The sequence below is a fragment of the Sciurus carolinensis genome, chromosome 4, assembly GCF_902686445.1.
Source record: "Sciurus carolinensis chromosome 4, mSciCar1.2, whole genome shotgun sequence".
Lineage (NCBI taxonomy): Eukaryota > Metazoa > Chordata > Mammalia > Rodentia > Sciuridae > Sciurus > Sciurus carolinensis.
The window spans coordinates 87,951,996-87,979,914 of NC_062216.1; the positions used below are offsets into that span (position 1 = coordinate 87,951,996).

General features: G+C 33.0%; 2 protein-coding genes across 6 annotated transcripts in view; one reads left to right on the forward strand and one right to left on the reverse strand.

Moving 5' to 3' along the window:
* The first annotated feature begins 1,635 nt into the window (after window positions 1-1,635).
* Window positions 1,636-27,487, forward strand: Pyroxd1 (pyridine nucleotide-disulphide oxidoreductase domain 1). Of its 4 annotated transcripts, none has more exons than XM_047548330.1 (12): window positions 1,636-1,770; window positions 3,744-3,824; window positions 10,042-10,161; window positions 13,094-13,222; window positions 15,347-15,420; window positions 18,454-18,614; window positions 19,289-19,389; window positions 20,329-20,464; window positions 21,289-21,401; window positions 21,994-22,116; window positions 25,472-25,609; window positions 26,413-27,487. In XM_047548330.1, the coding sequence occupies exons 1-12, from the start codon at window positions 1,744-1,746 to the stop codon at window positions 26,659-26,661; spliced, it is 1,452 nt and encodes a 483-aa protein (XP_047404286.1). In that variant the 5' UTR covers window positions 1,636-1,743; the 3' UTR covers window positions 26,662-27,487. The 4 variants fall into 4 exon arrangements, with proteins under 4 accessions (XP_047404286.1, XP_047404285.1, XP_047404288.1 ...); XM_047548329.1 differs by having other exon boundaries at window positions 1,669-1,827; XM_047548332.1 differs by lacking the exon at window positions 1,636-1,770 and adding an exon at window positions 1,974-1,993.
* Recql (RecQ like helicase) overlaps window positions 25,214-27,919 on the reverse strand; it is a 38,648-nt gene continuing 35,942 nt past the window's right edge. For both annotated transcript variants that reach the window (XM_047548327.1, XM_047548328.1), the window contains exon 15: window positions 25,214-27,741. In XM_047548327.1, the coding sequence (XP_047404283.1) occupies window positions 27,592-27,741 (150 nt within the window). In that variant the 3' untranslated portion in view covers window positions 25,214-27,591. The remainder of the gene's footprint in view (window positions 27,742-27,919) is intronic.

Genomic DNA, 27,919 nt, shown 5'->3' on the forward strand with positions numbered 1-27,919 from the left:
TATGGGAACACCTTCCCTTGGCCTTTGAGGGAAGAGCTTCCTACTGCTTTGCTTTCTTCCTGTCTTTACCTATCTCCCTCCATTTCTTCTGGGAGCTTGGATTCCAGTTTCTGATCTCCATAAAAAGGGGGAAAGCTATAACATACAGGAGAATCTCATCTCCAGATAATGAATTTAAAAGTCTTTAGGAGGACTTCAGGGCTGTCTCATGCTCCATCCACTTCCTAATTGATTCAGCAGGTTAGTTCAACACCTACTACTAACTAAACATTGGGGGTATAAAGGGAGAAAGTAAAGATTCCTGAGATTAAGGATTTTATGGTGGTAATGGGTTGGGTAGTAGGTAGTTAAAGTGGAAGTCTAAATGAGGAGATGACAAAGTGCTATTGGAATACAGAGGACACCTAGTTCAGTCTCGAGGATATTAAATAAAGCTACTTAGGGGAAGTGATGGCATGAAACCAAAAGTCAATAAGGAATTAACTAGGGGAAAGTAGTTGAGAAAAGTGTATGTGCAAACTCTTCCTGAAGAAAGAAAATTGCTGATCTCGGGAGATGCAAATGTAGTTCAATCTAAAGGGAACACAGGATCTCATGTGAAAATAAGCTGGAGAAGTGAAACTCAATATAAATGGACTTAAAGTACTATTTCCTTTTAAAAATGCTTTGCTTAAACTAGAAATAGAAACTGGAATCACATCTTGAACTGCTATTTAACTTAGTAAACTGAAGCACAGTAACTATTATGGATATCAGTAAATATCTGTAATTACAGACAGTAGGTTTTCATGATATACAAAACGGCTCTTCTCAGAGTTTAAAGAATTAAAAGGGCATCGGTTTGACAGTCATTTGAGAAATAATACTATATAACTTAATAATACAATATAACTTCTATGGAACTATTACACAAGACTACAAAGGTAACTGAAATAGTAGTGAATAAAGTAAATACTGTATGGTAAAAGTAGTTAAAAATAATAACCATTTCTCAAACCAAATGAACACCACAAAAGTGGTGTTAATGGGTAAAATTAGGACATTGTTACCTTCAGTACTCACACATTATACTATTTTTTGGGAACCTGAAAGAAATGTTCATTTTGGACGAGATGACAAGCAACACTATATATTACTGGGATTTTCAACTGCGCTCAAAACTGAAAATGGAAATGCTAACTTCTTAGAGAACAATTCAAAATTGTAATGCATTGCCTTGTCATGAAGAATGTTTGTGCTTCCACAAAAAAATCTTCAGTTGTTAGGTGATGGGTGACACCCAAGTGGTTTCCTCAAAAGCTTCAGTTTCCTCATCTACAAATGTGTGCTGTGGGCTAGCAAGCTGATCCGCGAAGACTTCTATCACTAAGAGTTTAAAATGGGAGCCTGTATCAGTTCTTGCAGAAAAGAATAAGAACTTCTGAGCAATTCATCTTTCGGCGACAGAAACCCATCTTCTTCTTTCTTCCTAAAATCTTCTCTTTATCGAACTTTTGTGGAAAAACTACATTCAGGAGTAGTAAATGCAACGCAAAGCTCAGGAAACTATATGACACCTCTCAGCTTCTAAAGCGCGACCCGCGGCAGATACGCACGAATAGTAAGTTTGAGCTCATGGGCACCCGTAGGTCAGTCTGCGGATCAGGGACCGGAAGTGAGCAGTCGACGGCTGCTTCCTCTCCGGAAATGTGAATTCCCGTAGCTCCCTCACCACATTCAGGAAGCCCCTGGGATTCCGAGAACATGGAGCAAGCGCGCCCTCCCTTGAAGGTTGGGAAGTTCGTGGTGGTGGGCGGCGGCATCGCGGGCGTCACTTGTGCGGAGCAGGTGCGGCGGGTGCGCGGAAGGCTCCGCCTTTTCTTCAAGCCCCCTCTCTTGTGACCCCTCCCTGGTCGTTCTTCCGAGTCTCGTTTTCGCCACGCCCTTTACTCCCGGGGTTTTCTGGGTTCCCAGACGTTAAGATACCGCGTAGTGACTCCCACAAAAATTTTCGGTACTTCGCAAGCGTAGTCTCAGGGGCAGGGATGAGTGGGAAGCAAATTATTAGTAGAGAAAACAAACCTGGCTGAACCAGGTTCTGTCTCTTCATAATGCCGGGACAAGAGGGCTTTGTATTTGGACAGAAAATTTCAGCCCAGATTTTAAGTTGTCTTAGTTAGTTGCATTTAATTGCCAGATAGGTGCCAACTCCTTAATACATGGTAACTAATGGATAAAGAAAGCCTTATATAAATATCCTATAGTTTGAATTTCCAAAGTAGAAAAGATTTCATCTCTAGTAATGTTTTGTAAAACAACCAGCAGGGGTTAAATACAGCTAGGGAATTCTTTTCTGATTATAATGAATACTGGACCATATATATTTATATACCTGTGTGTATTTCGAAAAGGATTATTTTGACGATGCAAAGAAATCACTGAAATAAAATCTCTTGATCGTGTCAGCTGTTAGGAGTGCTTGTGGAGTTGATAGGGAGTGAATTAAAGAAGAGGTATATTTTTTTCAAAGATGTCTTTTTAGCTCAGTATCAAAGAATGAGTGAAAGTTCCCCAGAAGATGATATTCCAAACGGAGGCAGCAGTATATTCTCCTGTGGAAAAGCTGGACACCATCTGGAAGCAGCAAAGCTTAATGCACATGATGCTTTGGGGTATTGGCCAGAGATTGAAGCAGGGAGGTTTGGCAAAGACCAGATCATGAAGAGTCTTATAAATCATGCTGAGAATTTAGAGAGAATTTACAGGTGGTTAGGTGATGTTGAAGAGAGGAGTAAAGTGATCAAAGGAAAAATCTTGAAGATTGATTTAGTTATAATGTATTTCGGGTAGTGGCAACTGATTAATACTGTTTTTTGGTTTGTTTTTTTTCCCAGTAGCATAAAGAAGCTCTAAGTACCTGATGTAGCAATGGAAAGAGAAAGAGGAGATAAATTACAGAATATACACTTGAAAGAAAGTTGGAGAGAGTCTTAATATTGTCAATACTATAGAAACTTCAAATAAGGAGAGACTACAGATCGCTTAGATTTTAAGGGTGTAAGGGTGTATAGGTGATTTGAACATGCTCAGTTTAAATGGCATGTTGGGTATAGAAGCCAGATTATATAGGTTGGTGGAATTGAGGAAATAGACCTGGAAATAATAATTGGTTTCAAGTTCAAAGTGAGGAAGAGAGCTTGTAGCTAAAGGAAAATAATTAAACAATAGCAAGTTAAGTCTAAATTTTGTTAAAGCCAATGTTAAAATGATTCTGTCTTAGAATATAAACTGATCAAAAGGGGGAAATAGAAGTTCCAAAGCACTTGAGAAAGATGCTAAGTAATATTGATAGCTTAATTTTTTCCCATTGAAGATGAATGAAAATATTTTAAATGAGTTAATTTAACTGTTAATTACGTTTCTTGTCATCTGCATAGCTTTATACAAACTAGTTTAAAGGATACTTGTATACAAACTAGTTTAAAGGATACTTCTTTATGTTTTCTTGCTCAAGAAGTCTTTGTTAATGTTTAATGTAAATGTTACTCATTTTATCAATATAAGAGTTTAACATTCCTTACTTACTGCCTTATAAATATGAACAGGACCCAAAAAACAAAAACCTTTAGATGAGGAATAATTGAGTTTTTAATTTCATTGGTTAATAACATTATTAAAACTGTATTATCCCACCCCCCCACATATCATTTTTATAGCAAGACCTAAAATTATTTATAATATTTTTCTCTCTTTCTAAAAATAAGTTGGCGATTAACTTTCCATCAGAAGATATTCTCCTGGTAACAGCTTCTCCTGTTATTAAAGCGGTTACAAATTTCAAGCAGGTAAGAAATTTGTATAACTTTTTTAGTATTAATTTGAAAAAAATTACAGTAATATGTCTAGCAGTTAGAATTAATTGGTTTTTCTTTTTCTAAATTGATGAGTAATAATTGTACATATATTTATAGTGTACACCATGATTTAAAAAAAATTTTTTTTTTTTTAGTTGCCAATGAACCTTTATTTTTATTTGTATGCAGTGCTGAGAAATGAACCCAGTGCCTCACACATGCTTGGCAATCACTGTCTCACTGAGCTACAACCCCAGCTACCACCATGATGTTTTAATATATGTATGTACAGTGTGGAACGACTAAGTCAAACTATCATTTTTTTGTGATGAGAACAGTTAAAATCTATCTTTAGTAAATTCCAAATGTGCGATATATGATTATTAATTTTACTCATCAGGATATGCAGTAGATCTCTTGAAATTATTCTTCCTAACTGAAGTTTTGTTTCTTTGATCAAGATCACCATACTGCCTCTACTTCCCAGTCTTCAGTAAACACAGTTTTTACTTTCCATGTATAAGTGAGATCATATGGTATGGCTTTCTATGCCTGACATATTTCACTCAGCATAACGTCTTCCAGGTTTATTCATGTTGTCACAAGACAGGATTTCTTCCTTTTTAAAAGCTGAACAGTATTTCATTGTGCATACGTATCACATTGCCTGTATCTCCTTATCCATTGATGAACACTTAGGTTACTTCCATACTTTGACTGTCATGAATAATGCTTCAGTAAACATAGGACAGTATCACTATGAGGTGCTCATTTCATTTCTTTTGAAGATAGTAGTGGATTGCTATATCATATGTCACTTCTGTTTTTTAATTTTTTGAAGAGCCTTATTGTTTTCTTTAAAGTTATACTAATTTATATTCCTACCAGAATTGTACCAGGATTTCCTTTTCTCCATATCCTCACCATTACTTGTTCTTTTGGATAGTAGCCATCCTAACAGGTGTGAGGTGATAATCTCATTTTTGTTTTGATTTTCATTTCCTAAGATTATTGGTATTTAGTAACTTTTTATAGATGTTAGCTATTTTTATGTCTTTGGAGAAATATCTGTTCAGATCCTTTAACCATTTTTTAATCAGGTTATTAGTTTTCTTAACCATTATTTGGTTTCTTGATATATTTTGTTTATTAATACCTTACCACATACATGGTTTGCATATATTTTGCCACTGTGTAGATTATCTCTTCATCCTGTTGTTTTCTTTTCTGTGTAGAAACTTTTTAGTTTGAATCAATTCCATTTCTTTATTTGTATTTTTTTTGCCTATGCTTTGGGATCATACCCAAAAATTCCTTCCCCAGACTATATCATGGAGATTTCCCCCTATGATTTCTTCTGTTAGTTTTATAGTTTCTAACTTTACCTTAAAGACTTTGATCTATTTTGAGTTGGTTTTTGTGTATGGTGTGAAATGAGGGTATAATTTCATTTTCTGATGGGCATGTCCAGTTTGCCCAATAGCATTTATTGAAAATAGCATTTATTGTCCTTTCCCCATTTTGTGTTCTTAGCATATTTGTTGAAAATCAGTTAACCATGTATGTGTGGATTTATTTCTGGGCTGTTGTGTTCCATTGATCTATATATCTATTTTTATACCAGTATGATGCTATTTTGATTACTGTACTTTTATAATATACTTTCAAATCAGAGTTTGATGACTCCAGTTTTGTTCTTTCTTTCTCAAGATTCCTCTAGCTATTTTGGGTCTTTTCTTGTCCTGTATGAATTTTAGGATTTTGTTTCTATTTCTGTAAAAACGTCAATCAAATTTTGGTAGGGATTGTTGAATTTGTAGATTGCTTTGGGTAGTATGGACATTTTAACAACACTAATTCTGCCAATCCACGAGCATAAAATATTTGTTTAATGTAAGGTTTTTTTTCAGTTTCTTTCATCAATTTTATGGTTTTTAATTTATATATATCTTTGACTTTGTTAAGTTTATTATTAAGGTTTTTAATTTTGAAGTTATTATGGGATTGTTTCCTTGATTCATTTTCAGATAGTTTATTGTTAGTGTATAGAAACAGTACTATTACACTATTTCTACATGTTGATTTTCATGTATTGCAATTTCAATGAATATGAAGATGCTCTGTAAGATAATTTCATCTGCAGACAATTTAGCATCTTCTTTCCAAATTTAGATGCCTTTTATTTGTCTCGCCTAATTTTTGTGGCTAGGACTAATAGTACCACATTGAATTGAAACAGAGTGGGTATTCTTGTCTTGCTTCTCATCTTTCACCATTGAGTATGACATCAGTTGTGGGCTTGTCACATATGGTGTGCATTGTGAGGAAGTAAATTCTGTACCTAATTTGTTGATAGTTTTCATCATCAAAGGATGTTAAAGTTTTTCAAATGACTTTTTGTATCTCTTGATATAATCATGTGGATTTTGTCCTTCATTCTGTTAATGTGTTATATCACATTTATTGATTAGTATATGTTGAAACATTCTTACTTCCCAAGAATAAATTTAATTTCATAATAGTGAAGAATATTTTTAATGTATTGTTGAATTTTATTTGCTCAGGTTTTCCTGAGGATTTTTCTATTGATGTGCATCAGGGATATTGGCCTGTGATTTTCTTTTCTTTTAACTGACCTTGTCTGGCTTTCATATTGGATAATGCTGATCTTGCAATATGAGTTTGGAAGTTTTCTGTCCAAGTTTTTGGAAGAGTTGGAGACACTTTTTTTTTTTTTTTTTTTTAGTTCTTTAAATGTCTGGGAGAATTCAGCAAAAAAAAACCATCAGGTCACCTGAAATTTTCTTTAATGGTAGATTTTTCATTACTGATTCAATCTCCTTACTTATTATTGCTCTGTTCTGATTTTCTATTTTTTCCTGAGTTTTCTTGGTAGGTTGTATGTGTCTAAAAATATTTATCTACTCCTAGGTTGTCCAGTTTGTTGGTGGGTCAATTATTCATAATAGGATCTTAACGATCCTCTATATTTGTATGGTATCAGTTATAAGGCCTCCTATTTTATTTTGTGCTTTTTATTTGAGACTTCTCTTCTGTTTTAGTCTATCTAAAGGTTTGTCAATTCTGCATATGTTTTAAAATTAAAAGCCAACTCTTAGTTTTGCTGATCTCTTCCATTATTTTCCTAGTCTGTTTTTTTTGTTTGTTTGTTTGTTTTACTTCTTTTATTTTTTTTTTTCTTTCTGCTCTGATCCTTATTATTTCCTTCCATCTCCTAATTTTGGGCTTAATTTGTTCTTGTTTTTCTCTTTCCCTAGGGCATTATATTAAATGATCTGTTGGGGAATTTTCTCTTTAGATGTAGGTATTTATTGCTGTTAACTTGCTCTTAAGAATGCTTTTGCTGTATCCTGTAAAATTTGATAAGTCATGTTTCCATTTTCTTTTGTCCCAAGATATTTTGAAATTTTTCTTTAAATTTTTTCTCTGACCTTTTGTTCCTTTAAGAGAGCATGCTGTCTTATTTTTCAAAATTCCTTCTGTTATTGATTTTTGGTTTCATACTGTAATAGTTGGAAAAGATGTGTGATATAATTTTAGTCTCCTATTTTGTGGCCTGTTTTTTGATCTGTTGTGTAGAATGTTCTGCATGCATTTGAGAAGAATGTGTATTCTGTTGCTGTTGGGTATGTTCTGTATATGTCAGTTAGGTCCATTTGATACAAAGTGTATGTAGTTCACATGTAGTATTATTGACTATCTATCTAAGTGATCTATTTGCCCACTGTGAAAGGTTGATGTTGAAGGCACTTGTTATTTTTATATTGCTGTCTCTCTCTTCAGGCCTACTACCTTCAGCCCTCAGGATCTCTAATGGAATGGTGCTGGAATCTTCCATGGGTGCTGAAGTCCCTTGTATAATAAAATGGTGTAATAGTTTCATAGAACCTGTGTATATCCCCCTATGTACTTTACATCATCTCTAGATTACTTATAATACCTAATAACAATGTAAATGGTTGTTATGTTGTATTTCTTCAGGAATAATGACAAGAAAAATATCTGTGTGTGTACATTACAGTGTTTTAAAAAATATTTTCTGTCTATACTTAGTTGAACCCACATATGTGGAACCTGTAGATATAGAGACCCAACTATATTTATATTTGCTTTCTATATTTAGGTGCTCCAGTTGGGGATATACATACACATACACACATACATACACACACATTTACAATGTTGTTAAAGCCTGATGAATTGACCTCTTTATTATTAAATAATTACTTTTGTCTTGTTTTATGGTTTTTGACTTAAGGTTTATTTGATCTAAGTATAGCTACCCCTATCTCTTGCTTGCCATTTGCATCTTTTTTCATCCTTTCACTTTAAATCTGTATGTGTCCTTAAAGATGAAGTGAGTCTCTTGTAGTCAGCATATATTTGGATCTTTGTTTAAACTAAAGTCACTCAATTTTTTTTTTTTTTTTTTGAGAATTTAACCTATTTTACATTCAGGGTAAATATTGAAAGGTAAGGACTTATTGCTTGTTTTCTGGATCTTCTTCCTTTCTTTCAGCCATCTTTTGTGATTACATGATTTTTTTCTAATGACATGATATAATTGAACTAATATTGTTCAAATTACCAATGCATGATGTTACAAGATCCATTCAATATGCAGGCTAGGTCAGTGGATTTCAGAAAAACAGTATGAAAAATAATATGATATGATTTCAAATTCTGCATTTCAACTCATCATTAAAAAACCATCACTTGCTATTTTTGTGTAACATCATAAAAGAATATGTTATCTGAAAATGCAATATATAGGTATGAAGCCTAAGTATCTTCACTATGTCAACTCTGGTTTGAACTCTGGCAACTTATTAAAATAGTGAGTTAGAGGAAGAATGTAGTCAGCATTTTGAATGCAGAAGCAGAATAGAAGGCAGACACTAAAGAGAATTGCAAAAAATGTTAAACAGTGCTGTTCTTCTCAATCTGTTTTGTTTTGGAAAATGTGGTTATTTTTCATTTAAAAATATATCAGTTTAACATGTTTTGGATGTATTATGCTTACTTTTACACAGATTAAATACTTAGATATTTTCTCAGCTTTAATTTCTAACATGGCAAATATTGATATGTATAATTTATACAAACAAAAATTCTTTGAGGTCCTCAATAATTTGTAAGATTATAAAGGAGTCTTGAGAACAAAAAGTATAAGAACTACATGAGCCATATAGTGGAGGATTTCCAGGCATTGTTTAAAGAGTGACTGAGGTCAAATTCCAATGTGCAAGGTTGTGTTGTCCTTGCACAGCAAACTGGGTAAGAACCAAAAAAAAACTAGGGAATTTGATTTATGGTGGATTTTCAGGGTAATTAATGGTTAAGAATAAATAGCAAAGAAGTAAAAGATTGGGACAAATGGATGATCCACTTTGGAATCTTAACTAGATAGGAAAGAAAGTGAGTTCAAGAGAGTGTTGATGATCTTCAAGAACAGGAAAGAAGAGTCTAAAGAGTATGTCACAATAAGGTTAGCCAGTAATTAGAATTAAAAAACTAGAAGAATAAAGAAATAGATAAGGTGTTGACTTAAACTATGGAAAAGTAAATAGTGTTAGCTGTCTTTTTATAGGCCAAGAAACTAACACTTAGAAGTGTGAGAACTGATATTTGAGTTTAAGTCTTAAAATGCAGAGTCTAGTTCTTCACTGTTTATAGTGCATGTATTAATCAGTTTTCCCTCACTGTGACAAATACCTGAGGTAATCAACATAAAAGGAAGAAAGATTTATTTTGTCTCAGTTTTAGATGTCTTAGTCTATGGCCAGATGGCTACATTGTTTCTAGGTCTGTGGTTAACTAGAACATCATGGTGGAAAACATGTGCTGGAGCATAGCAATTCACCTTATGGAAGCTGAAAAGTAAAGACAGAAGAGGGGCTAGAGTCTCAGTATATGCCCTTCAAGTTATCTGACTTCCTTCCACTAGGCTCCTAAAGGTTCTACCATCTCCCAGTAATGCCATGGGTTAGGACCAAATTTTTAGCATGTGGGCCTTTGGGAGACATATAAGATCCAAACTGTAACATTGCAGTTGGCCAACTTTCTTGTTTTAAGAACACGAAATAATTGTGTATTTTTAAAAAATGAAGTATTTTATTAATATTCTTGAAATAAAACATCTTTTTAAAATATACCTTTTTTCTTTTTACCTTTCAATCTAATAAAGGTTTCTAAAATATTGGAAGAATTTGATGTTGAAGAACAACCAAGTACCATGTTAGAAAATCGCTTTCCCAACATTAAGGTTTTAGAATCTGGAGTAAAGCAACTGAAGAGTGAAGAACATGTAAGATACTTTCATTTAAAGTTATTTTTCTAGTGTTAAATCTTGGTGAGGTTTCTGTCAGTCTTCTTTTTATCCCACTTCCATCACACCACCATTTAAGTCCTTAAAATGTAAAGTTCAGAGGCATTTATTTCCATTATTAAAAAATTTACTCTTTGGTCAGGTGTGGTGACACACACCTGTAATCCCAGCTACTCAGGAAGCTAAGGCAGGACAATTATAAGTTCAAGGCCAACCTGGAAAACTTAGTGAGACCCTGTCTCAAAATAAAAAGTAAAAAGAGCTGGCAATGTAGTCCAGTGGTAAAGCACCCAGGAGTTTGATCTCATGTACTGCAAAAATTAAATTTAAAAAGAAAGAAAAGTAACACTTTCGAAGATTTTTTTTGTAATTATACAATTAGTTTGGTTTGGTGTCATTTCAGTTTCCACATTCCAAATTTCATTAATGTTTATAAAATGTTTTTAAAGTATTGCATTAGATACTGGAATGCAATAGGAATAATTCAAGGTACCTGCTCCTCTAAGCTGTCAGTATCATCGGGAATATAAACATACCTACTGTATAATGATATGAACACGTAAAAGACAATCATAAAAATACTGTCATAGCTCTGATATTAGTTATTTAGGAAAATTTCACAGAGTAATATACTTTGAGCTCAGTTTTAAAGGATGGGTGAATTAAGAGTTTTTCAGGTGGAAAAGGGCATTCCAGGAAGAATAAATTGCATGTTCAAAGATCCAAAAGAAGGAAAAAGGAGATAAGTAATAGTGCGAATGTTAAGGAGCTAGGGATATGAGTAAATAAAGGAGACTGACAATCAAGACTGGAGGGAATTAGTAAATAAGATTGTGAAGAGCTTTTTATGTCATGGTTATTTTATATTCAGTCAAAATTGTAAAAGTAGAAGATTTTAAAATAATTTTTAGTAAGATATATCTGATAATGTCCAAGATGAATGAAGGTGGAGCAAGTACTGGTGGTCAACAACCATATTAATGCACAGTTGCAGTCATCCAAAACAATGTAAGTCCTGAGTTAAGACAGGGACCAGGTAGTTAGAAAATATGTCCCAAATTTAAGAGGTACTTCTATATGCTCATCAGGACTCAGTAACCCCTTGCACATGAGAAAGAGTAGGACAGTCTCAAGAAAGGATGTTGTCAGATGATTTAAAATATCCTCAGATGAACTTTAGGTAAATAGTAAATGGGGTTTATAGCTATTTCTGTAAGGCAACTCTAAATTATGAGTGAAATGCAAATAATTTCATATAAAGAAAGTTAGGAAAATACTGAGTTTTATGAGAAAAAAATTTGAATTCTAAAATTCAAACTTACCTGAAGTAATACATTTAATGGTAGTACATATTCCAAATAATATGTCAAGTTATTTTGCAAATTGATTGGATTCTCAGAAATGAGAATTTACATATTAGCACCTCCCACTACCATCTGAAAAATATACCTGTGATACATATCTGCATTCTCTTATTCATCAACCTGTACATTCTTTAGTGAATTAGAAATAGTGTTTTGTTTTCATGTCTACTCCCAAAACTTTAGCAGTAGCTAATGAAAAAGTTTTTGTGTTTGTGCTGCTTGTTTTTATAGTAACTAAATGTGAATTATTTTTCAAGTTTGGTCAGTGGCTATAATATAATAAAATACAATTTTTTAAATTTTTTCTTTTGTGATAGGGTCTCATCAAATTGCTTAGGACCTTGCTAAGTTTCTGAGACTGACCTTGAATTTGGGGTTCTCCTGTCTCAGCCTCCCAGTATAATTTCTGTTTCTGTCAGATAAAACTCTAACCAAATTATCTGAAGGAAGATTTGTATAATATATCTGTGTGGCTTATGCTTAGTTGGATTATGGTTTTATGTGTTTTTATGAAAGTGAAGAGTTAAATTGGGTAATATCTCCATGGGTAATAAATACTTGGATATGATTTACTAAGTTTTATGAATTAAATGCATAGCACAAATGTAAACCTCCAAAGTCAAGTATCTCTCACAACAACATGTACTTATATCTGTTTTCTAATCTACCTATAAGTAGATTTTCATTCAGTATTAAGAAACAAAAACAGTAGATCTCTGATATGTATTTTTAGACTCATTGATATTATTTAAAATTAATATAAATAACTTCAACACCAGTGCATGCAAAATTAAAGGTTAAACATGTTTTAGTACATGTTTTTCACGTTTTAAAATTTAACCCCTCAAAGAATTTAGTTTGCTAATAAAGTTGTTATTTGTATTTAAGAAATACTTCTTTTAGTACATCTAATATTTTTAGATTAAAAAGACACATTATAACCTCTTCAGCCACACACTACTTCCCTGAACCCATATCACATATTAAGGTGTGATATGATTATAATCACTATCTTACAGTAACTTCCACTGAGATCAAGAATTTTCAGGACTGGGGAGATAGCTCAGTCAGTAAAGTGCTTGCCTTGCAAACACAAGGCTATGGGTTTGATTCCCAGCACCACAAAAAAAAAAAAAAGAATTTTCATCATGGTTTATTCCAGGTATATGATGCTCACTTTTAACAATTCTTTATCAAGTTTAGTTTTTAATCTGAGGTCAACCTACCTTTCCAAACCTTATAAGATTCCCTGAAATTTTATTGCAGAACTTTGTGTGCATATACTTTTTTATTCCAGAGGCAAGAGAATGGTTTTCATCAGATCTTCAAAATGGTTTATGACCCTAAACTGATTAGAAATCACTTAATTAGAGAATATAATCTCATGCTTAGTTTGGTAATTGCTGTAACTAAGTATTGAGGGCCACCTACTAAGAGGCAGTCACATTATTATTTTTTTGCTTTTGTCTTATTAAAATTTTAATTTAAAGTGAAATTGTATCCACTTACGTTTTCCTTCTTCCTTTCATTGCTGTGTGTGTTTACAGTGCATATTCACAGAAGATGGCAGTCAGCATGTGTACAAGAAACTCTGTCTATGTGCTGGAGCTAAACCAAAGTTGATATGTGAAGGAAATCCTTATGTATTAGGAATTCGTGATACAGATAGTGCTCAGGTAATATTCTAAGGTTGGGTCATGAGAAGGGAACTTGAAGTTTCCTTAGACTTTTCGACATCTGAACTAAAGTGTTCCACTGATAATGTTAAATTTTAAACTTATCAGGACAGGAGGAAGGTTTCTATTCCATAGCTCATAAACCAGAGTTATTAAATGTTTTAATTATTACCAACTTTAGTTTGTTTTTGGTTGATAATTTATCTTGTGTTTTAGTTAAAGCTATTATGTTTGGCTATAGCATAATGTAGATATAGTGCCTGTGCTGAATGTTATATTACATACCCATCAATTACTTCAGATTGGGAATATGTGATTTGCAACTTAATGTAACAGTCTTTTTCCAAAAAGAATTGCATATCTTAAATCTGTGATCTTATTGCTCAGAAAATAAATTAATACTCATAAAATCTTTGGTATGAAATCATGATGGAATCATAGAACTCAAACAGGTTTTATGGCTTGGTTGGTTTATTGCTGTTCCCTAGAACAAGGATGAACCATCCAAGAAGGTGAAATATTTTTATGTACAGTATTATACACTTCTTTTGGTAATTTATTTCTTATTACCAAGCAGCTCTTCCTGGTTTCATGCCTGTACTTTGTTAATCCCAAGACTATTGCTACTATTCTGTCCAAGGAGGTGATGATATTGCATTTATATAATATTTTATGTTCATTAAAATTGCTGTTTTCTTTCAGTCCACTCTTAATTAGGAATCTAGGGGAAACAGATTATCTGTGATTATCCCCTCATAAATAGTTTAGGTTCATACCATCAGAATTTGAGCTTGTAGCTGTTTTAGGTAGGCCTTCAACATGCATGAACATACATACATACATCATATACACTGAACAGCACACATCAACATACATTGAATTCTCATGATAATCTTGATACTCAGGAAAGGCCTTGCTGCAAAGGCAGCTTGGGATGAAAGATAAAGCGAAACATTTATAATATTAGGAGGGTACAACCTGGCAGAGTGGGAAAGTGAGATTTATTTTGTTATTCCTTTCTAAATTCAGTACAATACTTAACATTTTTTTTTGCATATTATTCCACTACAAATAGAACACTGAAATTGTTACTTTAGAACAGGTGAAGACTTCATGTTTAACAGAGGTACAGTTTAAACTCATGCCTTTCATCTCTATGTCTAGTACTTTATAGATCTTTCTTAAATTGCACTATCCTCAATGAAGGACAAACTAAAATTTGCTTCAGTTTCTTTTTCTGGTAAAATTTTTATAAATCATTTTAGTGAACCCCATAAGTTTGGGGGCCAATTTAATAACAATGGTAAGTTACATAATAGGAAGAGAAATTTTTTTTTTTTTTTTTTGCTCAGATGTCATTCCGAAGCAATAAGGCAAGTTCGTACTTTTGAAAGTGCCAGAAGAATGGCCACTGACTTCTCCAAGCTGAACATAGTCTCTTTTTGGAAGGGGCAGGGTAGTGGCAAGTAGTTCTCTTACAATGGTAAAAACGTTTTTTCAATAAATGTTCATATTATTACATGTCCGCTACTCCTAACAGCTTTATCATGTCATAGCACATAATCCTTCAGAAACATTAAGGGATATAGTCACTTATTTCCATTTGGAGTTGAGAAACCTGAAACATAGTGGTTAAGCATTTTGTGCCAGGTTATCCATTTAGAAACTGCTAAAGCTAGTGACTCTAGAGCCTGTTCTCTTAACCACTACGCTGCTGTGCTTCTCATTCCTGAAAATTTTAAGTGTTGAGAGACTCTTAAGAAAACAGGTCCACTGATGGCTCAGTGAAAAGAAAAAAAATTGATTTGGTCAAATAGTTGGGAATGTGGTAACCTAAATAGTACCTCTTGCTGAAATTCTGAAGTACTTCACATACAATGATATAAAAGGCAAGGAAAATCAGGATAGGCCTTGATACAAAGGCAGCTTGGGATGAAACAAAGGGGAATGTTGTTATAATTGAGGGGGTATATTCCAGTAGTATGGGCAAGTGAGATTTATTTTATTATTCCTTTCTAAATTTGGTAAAACACTTAATTTTTAGAATATTATCAGTGAAGCCTCTTGCTTCAGGTATTGTCCACTATTTCAAAACACTGTCTCATTATTTTCTTTTTACTATAGGAATTTCAGAAACAGCTTACTAAAGCTAAAAGAATAATGATCATAGGGAACGGTGGCATTGCACTTGAGTTAGTGTAAGTATGTTTTTAAATCTTTAAGAATTGCTCTGTGGTTCATATGATTATTGGCAGAAGACATATCCTGAAAATCAAAGATAAACATAATTGTTTTTCAGTGTTTCCTCACAAAACATGAAAGATTTGGGAATGCTTGGTCTGAAGGGCTCATACACTGGTGGCTGGGAAGTTTTAACCCATGGATATGCTTTATAACTATGTACTGTTTATAAAAATAATTTACATGTATATACCTGTAGAAATTTCATAGCCTCTACCACTTTTTATTGCTTATACCCATCTTGCTTCACTTATTTATGTTACCTGTCTGACCAGTGAAACCCAATAGTAGTAGTAGCAGCTACTATTTTAAAATATGTGGTACTTCCAACTCTTTTTTTTTTTTTTTGGTATTTGGAAAATAGGAACACATTAATTAATATGTAACATTTAATATGATATTTCAAGTTCAGAAAACACTGAGAAATAGCCTTTTGTGACTTGCAGAATACTGGTTCACTTTCCTTGTGATTTTGTCTTTCAGTAGGTGGCTAACATGCATAGTCTAGATCTTTTTTAGGCCAGAAAGTTGGGTCAAACCACAGAGAGGATAAACTTGAATAAAAATGAGGAATATGCCAAGCCCTGTCTTTGCTTATGCATCCATTACAACTCTTAAGACTAGTTTTTTCCCTTTTTAGGAATGGTCAGTCCCATTGGAAGCCTGTAAGAGTTCTGAAATTGCTTAAGTATAACAAGAGGTAGCAATCATTATTATGATTAGGAAGTTTGTGTCATTGTATAGAGAATGACACATTCTCTATACAATGTGAACCAAGAGGGAAGAGGCACAGATGTGTTGTAGGAGGGGCTTCAAATTGTTTGTACATGTGAGATAATCTCCATCAGCTGTCACCAAAAGTATCACATAATATAGTAATTATTATAATTTACATTTAAAAGCTTTCTTAAGTTCCAGAGTGTTTATAGTTTCCAACATTTAATCTTTTCTCATTTTCTTTATATTGAAGATTGAAGACTGTTATAAACATGGATAAAACTTATAATTTTATACAGCAATAAGCTATTTGACAGCTTAATGGTCACAGATATTGCTATTGCATTTGAATCCATTGAATGATTAGGTCTTTATCTCTCATGGTGAAAAATAACATACACAAACCCTTTCCACTCTTTAATAGATTCTGTACCCCACATCACTATCCCCTTATTATCTGTTTCTTCTTTCCAAATACAGATTAATTCTTTGCTTTTCAAACAGTTTTTCATAATTTTACCAAACTGTGATACCACGCTATTGTCTGTTATTTGAGTGGTTTTAAAAATAAAAGTAGTTCACCTGTGTGTGATACCTTTAAGCTTGTGTATCTTGATGAAACTACAGTGCAGGTTAGGGGAAGAAAGTTAAAGGCTGAGAAAGAGCAAGTACAAGAGTTATTTGTGGTGGTTACTTAAAATAACTGTGGCCTGCCAATCAATCATAAGTGTATTAAACTATTACACTGATGTTTTTATACTGCTATATTACTTTAAGATATGAAAATTATAAATTTCTAATTTATAAAAAGGAAAGCATTTCGTGATAACTATGACTTTATGTAAATTGAAATACAAAATTATCAAATGTGTATTTTCTATTTTCTGCTGATGAGCAATGCTGTCTGACCTGAGCAGCATAAAATAGAATGCTCTCCCAGTAATTTGAAATTTAGTGACTAAATGTTGTCATTGAAGAGCAGGAAAAATAAAGGAACATTGAATGAAGCAAAGGGCTTCTTTTGTGTATGTCAAAAGACATGAATAGCATGTGACCTGGAGTATGATGTACTAAATCTTGTCTTTTCTAATACGTGTTTATTCATTAGTCCTGAAAAGTCACGTAACCTGTGTCACATTATATCAGTCATGAAATAAAGATGGCAATTGTTTATATCATTAAAAATGTTACCAAAGAAGTCACTATTCCCAATACTGTAGCTATTTACCATCCATCCATCATTGATTGCACTATAACCAGAAGGACAAAGCCTTGGGTACATCTGGAACCCTGGAGGACAGTCACATAATAACTTGAGCACTCTAAAATGATATTTATTGTAATAAAATTTTTCTTGAAGAAAAGTGAAGCAGGAGGTATTGCAATACCAGAATTTCAACTATACTACAAAGCAATAGTAACAAAAATGGCATGGTATTGGTACCAAAATAGACAGGTAGATCAATGGTACAGAATAGAGGACACGGACACAAACCCAAATAAATACAACTTTCTCATACTAGACAAAGGGGCCAAAAATATGCAATGGAGAAAAGATAGTCTCTTCAACGAATGGTGCTGGGAAAACTGGAAATCATATGCAGCAGAATGAAACTAAACCCCTATCTCTCACCCTGCACAAAACTCAACTCAAAATGGATCAAGGACCTTGGAATCAGACCAGAGACCCTGCATCTTATAGAAGAAAAAGTAGGTCCAAGTCTTCAACATGTCGGCCTAGGATCAGACTTCCTTAACAGGACTCCCATAGCACAAGAAGTAAAAGCAAGAATCAATAACTGGGATAGATTCAAACTAAAAAGCTTTCTCTCAGCAAAGGAAACTATCAGCAATGTGAATATATGTATTTAGTATTCTTTTTGTTTTGTTTTGCTTTGCTTTGAGGATTGAACTCAGGGGCACTTTACCATTGAGCTAACATCTCTTGCCCTTTTAATTTTTATTTTGAGACAAGGTCTTGCTGAGTTGCTTAGGGCATTACTAAATTGCTGAGGCTAGTCTCGAATTTGCAATTCTCCTATCTCAGTTTCCTAAGTCACTGGGATTTCAAGAGTGTACCACCATGTCCAACTGTTTATTCTACTTTTATTATCCTTAAAGTGTGTTATATCACTCTTTATAATCAGTCTTTCCAAATTTGTCTGAAAATATGTTCTTTACTTTGGTTTTACAAGATAATTGTTATTTGCAGGTACAGAAATTTCTCCTAAGACCTTTGAAATTATTCCAAGTAACCTTAATATTCCTTTCAGGTATGAAATTGAAGGCTGTGAAGTTATTTGGGCCATTAAAGATAAAGCTATTGGGAATACTTTCTTTGATGTAGGAGCAGCAGAATTTTTGACTTCCAAACTCATTTCTGAAAAACCAGAGACTAAAATTGCACATAAAAGAACTAGATATACAACTGAAGGTATGTATAGCATCTAATTCATTAATTCTCATATGGAACTATTTTTTTAACTATACACAAAAGGGCTATAAAATTTTAGCAAAATATATTTGGTACATAATATTATGGATATTTATTTCCATACATTGATGTGAAGTTTTCAGTTTTTCTAAAACATATACACACACAATTGAGAAATTTAAAATGAATTAAATAAACCAACCCATTTTGCATTTTTGCAAACAGATGCTACAGGGTAATACCCAAGGTAATTGGGTAAAAAATACCATGAGTACAAACTTCACAATTGTTGTCATTGTTGTTTAATAGCTTTTAAGAAAATTTTTAACTTATAAAATTCAAAACAAATTTTGTAAGTTTGGGAACTCTTAAAGTTGATGAAATTTGAAAATGTAATAACTAATTTTCTTACCCTCCAAATTATCCAGGTACATAATATCCAAAAAAATACATCAAGTGTATTTATACACAATGCTTAATTGAAGGATTATCCATTTTATAACTATAAACCATAAAATATTAAAATGAATAAAATGATTAATGCAAATAACTTAGTTTAATCATATATATGTTATATATGTACATATGAGAATCATACATTGCTTAAAAGTTTGAGAATACAGGAATAATTTTCTGCCTGGCAATTTGTATATCATCTGAGTTGATTTTATCAGGAATGAAAAAAGAAGCAAGAACCAAAGGTAGAGCTGATAATGTAGGCAGTGCCTTGGGACCAGATTGGCATGAAGGCTTGAGTCTTAAAGGAACAAAAGAGGTATGTGTCACACACTGGTTAAACAAGTCTAAATGCAATGTTAGATTCTTGAACCATTTGTTAAAGATAGCCAATGAATTGCTGGGTCACTTTACTTTAAAATTCAGTGTTAGGAAAGGACTTCAAAGCCACTTGGCCTAGATGCCCACCAAAGATAGGTGAATATGAAATTTATCTAAAACTGTCTCTTAGCTGCCTTCTTAACTCTGCAGGGATAGAGATCTCCATACCCAGACTACACTGAATACATCTGTCGTCTTTTAAACTTTTCTTTAAGATGACTTCAGATACTTCTAGTACGTTTACAAAGTTTGTTAGATACACACACTTAATATCCTAATTGGATAAGCAGATTATTTGCTTTTATTCATTAGAGATTTTAAATGTTTAATAGTTGTTAAAAAGCTGTCATATTTTAAAAGAAGCATGCATACAGTCCATAACTGATTTATTTAAATCATTGTTTTTCAGCTTTGGATAAGTTGGAGGGCTACATGGTATATCAAATTTGGAGGGTGGGGATTATACAAAATCATTTCTGCACTCTCAGATCCTTCAATTATTTTTTAAACCCAGTAGTATTGTTCAGTAAACATTTAACTGAATATCTACTATTTACGTAGGACTGGTAAAGTGCTAGGTTCTGGAATATTTCTGAAGAAGTTTTTATAGTCTGTTAACCATTGTAATTTTTAAAATGTACATGTGTAATTATCAGTGAGGCTGAGATTGAAAAGCATCCCCTCCATTCTATTTTCCAGTGCAAATGCTAGAATTCTTTAAAGTACTGAATGCATTTCTGCTCCTCCCTCTTATGCACAGAAACTGAGATTTATTTGGGGGCACCCAAAGTGATTCATGTCTAAGAATTTATAACACAAGTTATTTTCTTAAAGTATTACGGGGACTGATTTTTTTTTTTTTTTTTTTCACTTCTAGTTTGCTCGTAAAATTCACATTGAAACTATGTGTGAAGTAAAGAAAATCTACCTTCAGGAAGAATTTAGAATTCTGAAGAAAAAGTCCTGGACTTTTCCAAAAGATCATCATAATGAATCATTTAAAACTGATAAAGGTAAAATATATAACCACTTATTTTAAAGGAATACAATCTTGCATTTGTTATATTTTAAAACTTCAGATTTCCATATAAAATTTAAGTAAAAATAAAGCCATGTTTGAATAACATTGTCACTTCATTTCACTATTCTTTAAAATGTACAATAATTTATATAAGAGTTTAAATTGTACATAGTGCTTAGTGTTTGGACTATCATAGCTCAATGAGTATCTTGCAGATGAAAACAAAACACAGTATAAACAAAAAACCCTAAAGTTCTTAGAAGTAGTGACTTCCCCCAATCAGATTGGAAATTTTTGTATTGAGGAATAGGATGTAGATTTTCTATGTCCTATACCACACTCCCATGAAAACTACTTTTCTACACTTATGTGCATTATTTGAAGAAATATAGCCAATGATTATATAATTCTCCTGCTCCAAAATCTGAGTTCTTCCATAGGAAAAGGGAATGTTACATTTGGACTATGTACTATGAAGAAAAACACTGAAGAATAAGCTAGTTGAGTATAAAATATTCATGAAGACTTTCAAGGAAATAATTTAGAAAGTGATTATCAGTTTAAATTCACTTTGTTAAAATTTATATGTCCAACTTTGAAGGAATACATGTAGAATGCCATGTTTTTGGAATTACACCCAAAAAGAGATGATGATTGTGCTAGCAAAAGTACCTTGTAATAATTATTCAAGTGATTTGTTCTAAACTCATTTCCCTCCATTTTCTTCTATCTTCATTTCTAGATATTATATTCATGTAATGCTGTGAATATTGCTGGTGATTATATTTAAGAATAAAGTCTTTTTCTTTTTTTAAGAGCTGTGGCCTGTGTATGTGGAATTGACTAATGAAAAGATATATGGCTGTGACTTCATTGTCAGTGCTACAGGAGTTACACCAAATATAGAACCTTTTCTCAGTGGTAACAATGTAAGTTGAAATTTTTTGTTCAATTGCGATTTTTTTAAAGTATTAACTTTTTATGAAGAGTTCTTCTCAAGCATGAAAATTTGTTTTAGTATTAATGTATAACTTAAGATGACCAAAAACAGTGGTTTATATCCATACGTTGATTTATAATGTTCTTTATTATTTAAAATACTTAAGCAGTTAACATCCCAGCATAATGTTATCAAGGGACATACTATACAATTTATGTAAAGGTTGGTAAAAGACTGATACCTCCTATTAATCTCAAAAGTGAATTTTATTGACTTTTTAGAATTATATATTTATTGCTTTTCAGCAAAAGCTTATAAAAACAGGAATGTTCCTGTAATTATGGGTGGGGTAGTCATATGGTTATTGGATATTTTTGTTGTTGAAATTCTGAGAATTTTCTAAGTCTGTTTTAGAAGGAATTTGATCTCTGGAAGTTCCGCTTAGGTATTTAAATTTTGCAGATGTTTTCTCTTATTAAATATCAGCATATCAAGGTGTAAAAATTTGATTTAGTCTTTTACTTTAGAATGAAAAAGTTCATTTTTCTCAACACTTATTGCTTATAAGGAACATTGTTTAGTTTGAACTAGGAGAAGATGGTGGCCTGAAAGTAAATGACCATATGCACACATCCCTTCCTGATATCTATGCTGCAGGTGACATCTGCACTGCATCTTGGCAACCTAGCCCAGTCTGGCAGCAGGTAAGCTAGCATATATGGTCATTTGTTTTTGTCAGATAATGCATTTGAAAATAAATCAGTTGCTATCAACAAATCCAGCTTTCTAGTTTTCCAACCTTTCTACTTTAAGTAGGAAGTTATCACAGATGTTAAAAAATAGAACTAGATTTTTCCCTTTTTGATAAGGTATATAGTGGTAGACTGGGATATCTATTTTCTTTTTTTCTTTCTTTTTTCCTTTTCCATAGTTTTATTGAATACCTGTTGCTTCACCACTTTATTCTCACATCAAGCCTCACACAGTTCAGTGTAGTGGATGTTCCCATCTCCATTCACTCCTGGGACCTCCACTGAGAAGGTATAAAGTTGAGAATATCAGCAGAGTGAGCCAGAGTCAGGCTTGGAATCCAGGTCTTTCTAACTTTAAAGCTCAGGCTGGGATATTTTTTAATTCAAAAGACATTGTGGGCTCCTTTTTCATTTTCATATGCTTATCAGTCTGTCCAATAGCACTTTCTGTAATGGAAATGTGCTATGATTCTGTATTGTCTAGCCAGACGGCCACTAGCAGCACGTGTCACATGAGTACGTTAAGTGTAGCTGATATGACTGAGGAACTGACTTTTTACTTTTATTTACTTTTAATTAAATTTAAAAGCTACATGTAGCTTGTCACAACCATATATTATAGCTTAGCTTTAAATTAAAGACTGAAAACAACTCAGATCATAGATCACATAAAGCCTCCTATTCCTGGGTGACCCTATTCTGTCCTTGTGGTAATCATTATTGATGAATTTTCCTGTAGTGAATTGCTTTCCTTCACCTAACAACTCCCAACTGGATCTATACTTCCTCCTTCCCTCACATCCTAGCCTCCCTCTTTCTCATGGGAAAACAAAAATGGTGGAGGAAGAAGATAATCAAAAGCAATCCCCATAGTGAGGTTATATTAGAAGGGATAGAGATAAGGAAGGTGTTACAGATAAAAGAACCTTCCTTAAAAAGACAAGTTCTGGGCTGGAGCTATTATTCAGATTAATGATGGGGTATAATGTAGTGGGAGAGCTCAATGTATTTTAAGAGGCAATGTCATCATTTTGTTTTATGTAGAGCAGAGACATCAGTACTGTCAGTCTGCTTGTTTTCAGCATGCCTCAGACTAGCTTCTTTTCAGTTTTCTCTATCATCCTTTGTCACTTTTGTGATATAACTGTCACAAATTTTAATTATGAGTCTTTGGGATTTTTTTTTACAAACATTTAAGTCCACTAGGATGAATTACTTCTTTAATATAGGTCATAATTTTATATAAGGAAAATATTCAAAAGTTAACAGCCATCTCGTTTTGAGTAAATCTAATAGATTTTATTTCTTAATTTGCACAAGCATAAAATATTAATTTTATATAACCCAAGATGCAAACTTAAGGTTAAGTTTGAGGCTGGAATACAGTAGGTAATAGTCCAGCAAAGTGATAGTGCAGGCCACTTCTCTTAGCCATTGTCCAGCTATTACTGTCCTCAGTTTACTCAGCTTTCTTGCAATATTCTACCCTTTTATTTCATTAGACCTACCTTGTTTACAAAGATTTTTTTTAATTCACTTGTAGAAATGTTCAGAGTTCATGTCTCTATTATATATTTTTGCATACAAAAAGTCTGAATTAGGTACATAGGCACACACAGAGGGGTAGAAGGAAACAAATTGCTTATTACAGGCCAACCTGTTCTGCCTAGAGGACAGCCATGTAGTAGGTAGTGGTGCTTCAGATGAAGAAATTAAAGCTCAGAAAAGTTAAATAAATGTGTAGAAGAGTGGTATCCACATCTCTTATTACTCCTAAGGCCAGTGTTCTTCTGTTATACCAGGGAATTCCAAAACTTTATAGAAATATAACAAAAATACAATAGAGGGGAAATTAGTACTGTCATAGAGAAAACATTGAATGACTTTCCAGAATCAGCTGCTGAAATCTGATATGATACCTTAGGGCTGGCACCAGCTGACATATATCTGTATCTGGGTGAACATAGAGATTAATTGTACAGTAGGCTTTTAGCCATCTGATGCCTAAACCTAAAGGTTACTGGAAATGGAACAAATTTTTCAGTGACTGGCATCTCTGTTAATGCTGAAGACAAACTTTGAGGAGGGGACTGGTTAATTAAAATTTTTATTCTCAGTGTAGCCTGAAATATTTTCATAATATATAGTAGAAATTCTATTAAAATATGCATATAATTGTGTCATATTGTTACTGGTAATAGGCCAGGGGTCACGTTGTGTCTCTCAGCTCTTATATTCTTGCAGAAGAAAATGTAGCAAGACACAAAATGTAGTGGAAGTATATGTACCAAAGTTTATTAGAGGAGAAGGGAAAGACCTTCAAGGAAGAGGGTGGCTCATCCCAAAGAGGAGAGAAATGTGGCACTCCTGTTTTCCCTAGTTTTTTGGGGGGGGGGTCTTAGGGAAATTTCTAGAGTCTTGTCCAGGTGCCACCTCTCAACTTTTGACAGACTGTAGGATTATATCAAATTTTTAAATCCCTACTATGTATGGTCTTACCCCACAGGTAACCAAGCAAAACCTATGGGACAGGGCAGGAAATTTACTATTATAATGATAAGCTAAAGATCAAATGGCAACCCTTGGTCACCTTGGCTTGTGCTGAATGGCTCTAATTGAAACTTGGTTTTTTACAGATTTTCTTGTCAGTGGGCTTGCTTTTAATTATCCTGTCTTCCTGACTCTTGGAATTTTTGGTCTATATGAGGGTCATAAAAGTACTCCCTTCAGGGTAACTTGTTTTCTTATCAGCAGTGAAGAATCTTACAATCTAGAGTCTTGAAAGAACAGCTCCACAGATAACAGGTTGTTTGCTGAGGAATGTAATATACCCTGTGGACTTCAGCCAGAGCAGGGCTAGAATATCTTCAGGTCAGTCAGTTGATTTTTAAGACAAAGCATGTGGCAAGCCAGCACATGGCCCTGATCTATAGATTTATCCCTTTAACTTCATGTTCCTACCACTCATTTCTGTCTTCTGTTTACCAGTACCTTAATTTTTGAGGCAGTAAATTGATAGAATTAACAAATACCAAGGTCAGTTTAATTAGTGTACAAAAGTAACTGCTTCAGTAAGAAAGATGATAATAGCTAGAACCAACTGATCTGAAAAATTGCCCTTTTTTTTTTTTGTGGTGCTGGGGATTGAACCCAGGGCTTTGTGCTTGCAAGGCGAATGCTCTACCAACTGAGCTATTTCCCCAGCCCCTGTGCCCTCTTTAAAGGAATACAGAAGGTTAAAATGATAACATTTTTCAACAAATGCTAATAAAAAATTATGCTGTATGACATTTTTTCTTTGTCTCAGATGAGGTTGTGGACCCAGGCCAGACAGATGGGATGGTATGCTGCAAAATGCATGGCTGCAGCTAGTTTGGGAGACTCTATTGACATGGATTTCAGCTTTGAACTGTTTGCTCATGTAACAAAATTTTTTAACTATAAGGTAAGATGATTAAGGAAATCAGTGCCTTTTCTGTTAATCTAGTACAAAAATATGATTGATATCTCATTTTCTTACTCAGAAATTTACATCGTTTCAATCATTGTATAAAAATGACACTTTCTCATTTCTTGCCAGTTATATCTGGAATTGGCTGCTTTTAATTCCTAATCTTAATTATTACCCTACTACTATACTGTTTTATAGTTAAGAAGGAAAAAAAACTCTCCAGATTTGTTCCCTATTGTACATTTCTAAGTTTTGAGATTCATCTTGCAGTGTATAGCATACTCAATAATGAACCAGTTGCTTTCCTATGTCTTTTAGTTCTCTTTGCATCACTCTGAAGCAGGTTTTTTCCTTCCTAGGAAAAAATACCTTCACAAGGCTCAGAGAGATGAAATAATTTGTCCATGAAAGCTCTCAGTTCTTTTTTCAATCTTTAAACAATGACTCCAGTCAAATGTAGTTCACATATTATGTATTTACTAGATGTTTTTAATGTTCATGTAGATTGTAAAGTACATCCATTTATATTCTCTAGATACTTTTAATGTTAAAAATACTAGACATTACTATATTCACTGATACTTTCAATATTAGTGCAGATTGTGTGGCAGTGTTATATGTAGAATAAATGCATGGCATTAGAATGTTTTCTTTAGGACCCACCACAATGACATTTTGCACTAAAATTTTGTTGAATAGTTTTTCTGCTTGCTATCCTAGCTTGACCCAGAATAACTGCATAATTTTAAATTTCCTGCTTGGGTACTCACAAGAAAATTTTTTATCCTCATATACAGGTTGTATTGTTGGGAAAATACAATGCACAGGGCTTAGGTTCAGATCATGAATTAATGCTGAGGTGTACCAAAGGACAAGAATACATCAAAGTCGTCATGCAAAATGGGCGAATGATGGGAGCTGTCTTAATTGGTGAAACTGATTTAGAGGAAACATTTGAAAATCTAATTCTAAATCAAATGGATCTTTCATCATATGGAGAAGATCTTCTAGATCCAAATATTGATATAGAAGATTATTTTGACTAAAATGGGAATTTCTTCAAGAACCATACAAAGGTCCAAATGAGGAAAACTGGAAATCAGTAAAATGAATGACTGCAGTAATCTAATGATGGCCACATTGAACTTAAAAATATAGAAGTGATAATGATGTTAGTGGGAGAAGTATTAAATACAATTCTAAGGATGAAATCAGTTCAGATAATTTATTTACAGATATATTTTTTAACACAAAATTGATCACTTATTATGTAAGAAATCTTAACACATTTTTATGTTTTGAACTTAAACATTTTATTTGTGATTTAGCTTTGGAGCAAATTTAACTAAGTTGTTCTCTATTTAGCCAAAATGTATCCTAATAGACTAGATCCATTTTTGACTGTAAAATGTCAAAGGAGGGATGTAGTGTAAGGAAGCTTATAGTTTTATATTCCTGAAATAGAGATATAACTTGAACTTATTTGCTAATATTATTTGTATTGATGCCTCATTCTTTTTGTTTGAATTATACAGATACTTTTATAACCTGAAGTCATCTACATTATTCAGCTTAAAATATCACTCACTTGTAGTTAATAGCCTGTGTCAGTTTAATATTGCTATCAAAAAGATAGTTAAGTCAAAAGAAGAACATACAATTAGGTATACCAAGGCATAAAGAGAATATGAGAGCCAGATGAATTTATTGTCAAAGTATTTTGTATTTGTAAAATTTTACATAAAAATGATTTATATTTCCTGTTTTATATTGTAAAATTATATAATTTGTGATTCCCAATTATTGAAAGGTCTCATATTTTCAAGTCTTCAGAGATAAGCCCTAAAAATATAGCTCTCTTTATATAAATTACATAGTATCACTGAATTATTGTTGAAATTAAACTATTAACTATAAAAATAATAGTGTGTACATGCATAAACAGTTCTTTTCATGGAAAATTTGTAGTAGACATTTCAAGCATCATCAATTTTTCTTTTCTTAGCCCCTGTATTCTTAGAACTAGACTGTTGACGCATGTTTGCGAACTTCTGGAAGTTACCTGAATTTTTTTCTTCCCCTTTTTTATCAGCTTGTTCAGAATGGTAAGTTTCAGATGTCTCAACCTACAAAAAATAACAAAACAAGCACCCTGGTAAAAATTAGCTTTTCAGTTTCTCATGAGATTAATAATTTCAAAATATTCCTTATGTATCTATTTTCACCTCCAAAATTCTACTCAGTCTGAGCCCTATCTTAAATAAAAGGGGCCATGTTGTCAGAAAACAAACATAAAGAACACTG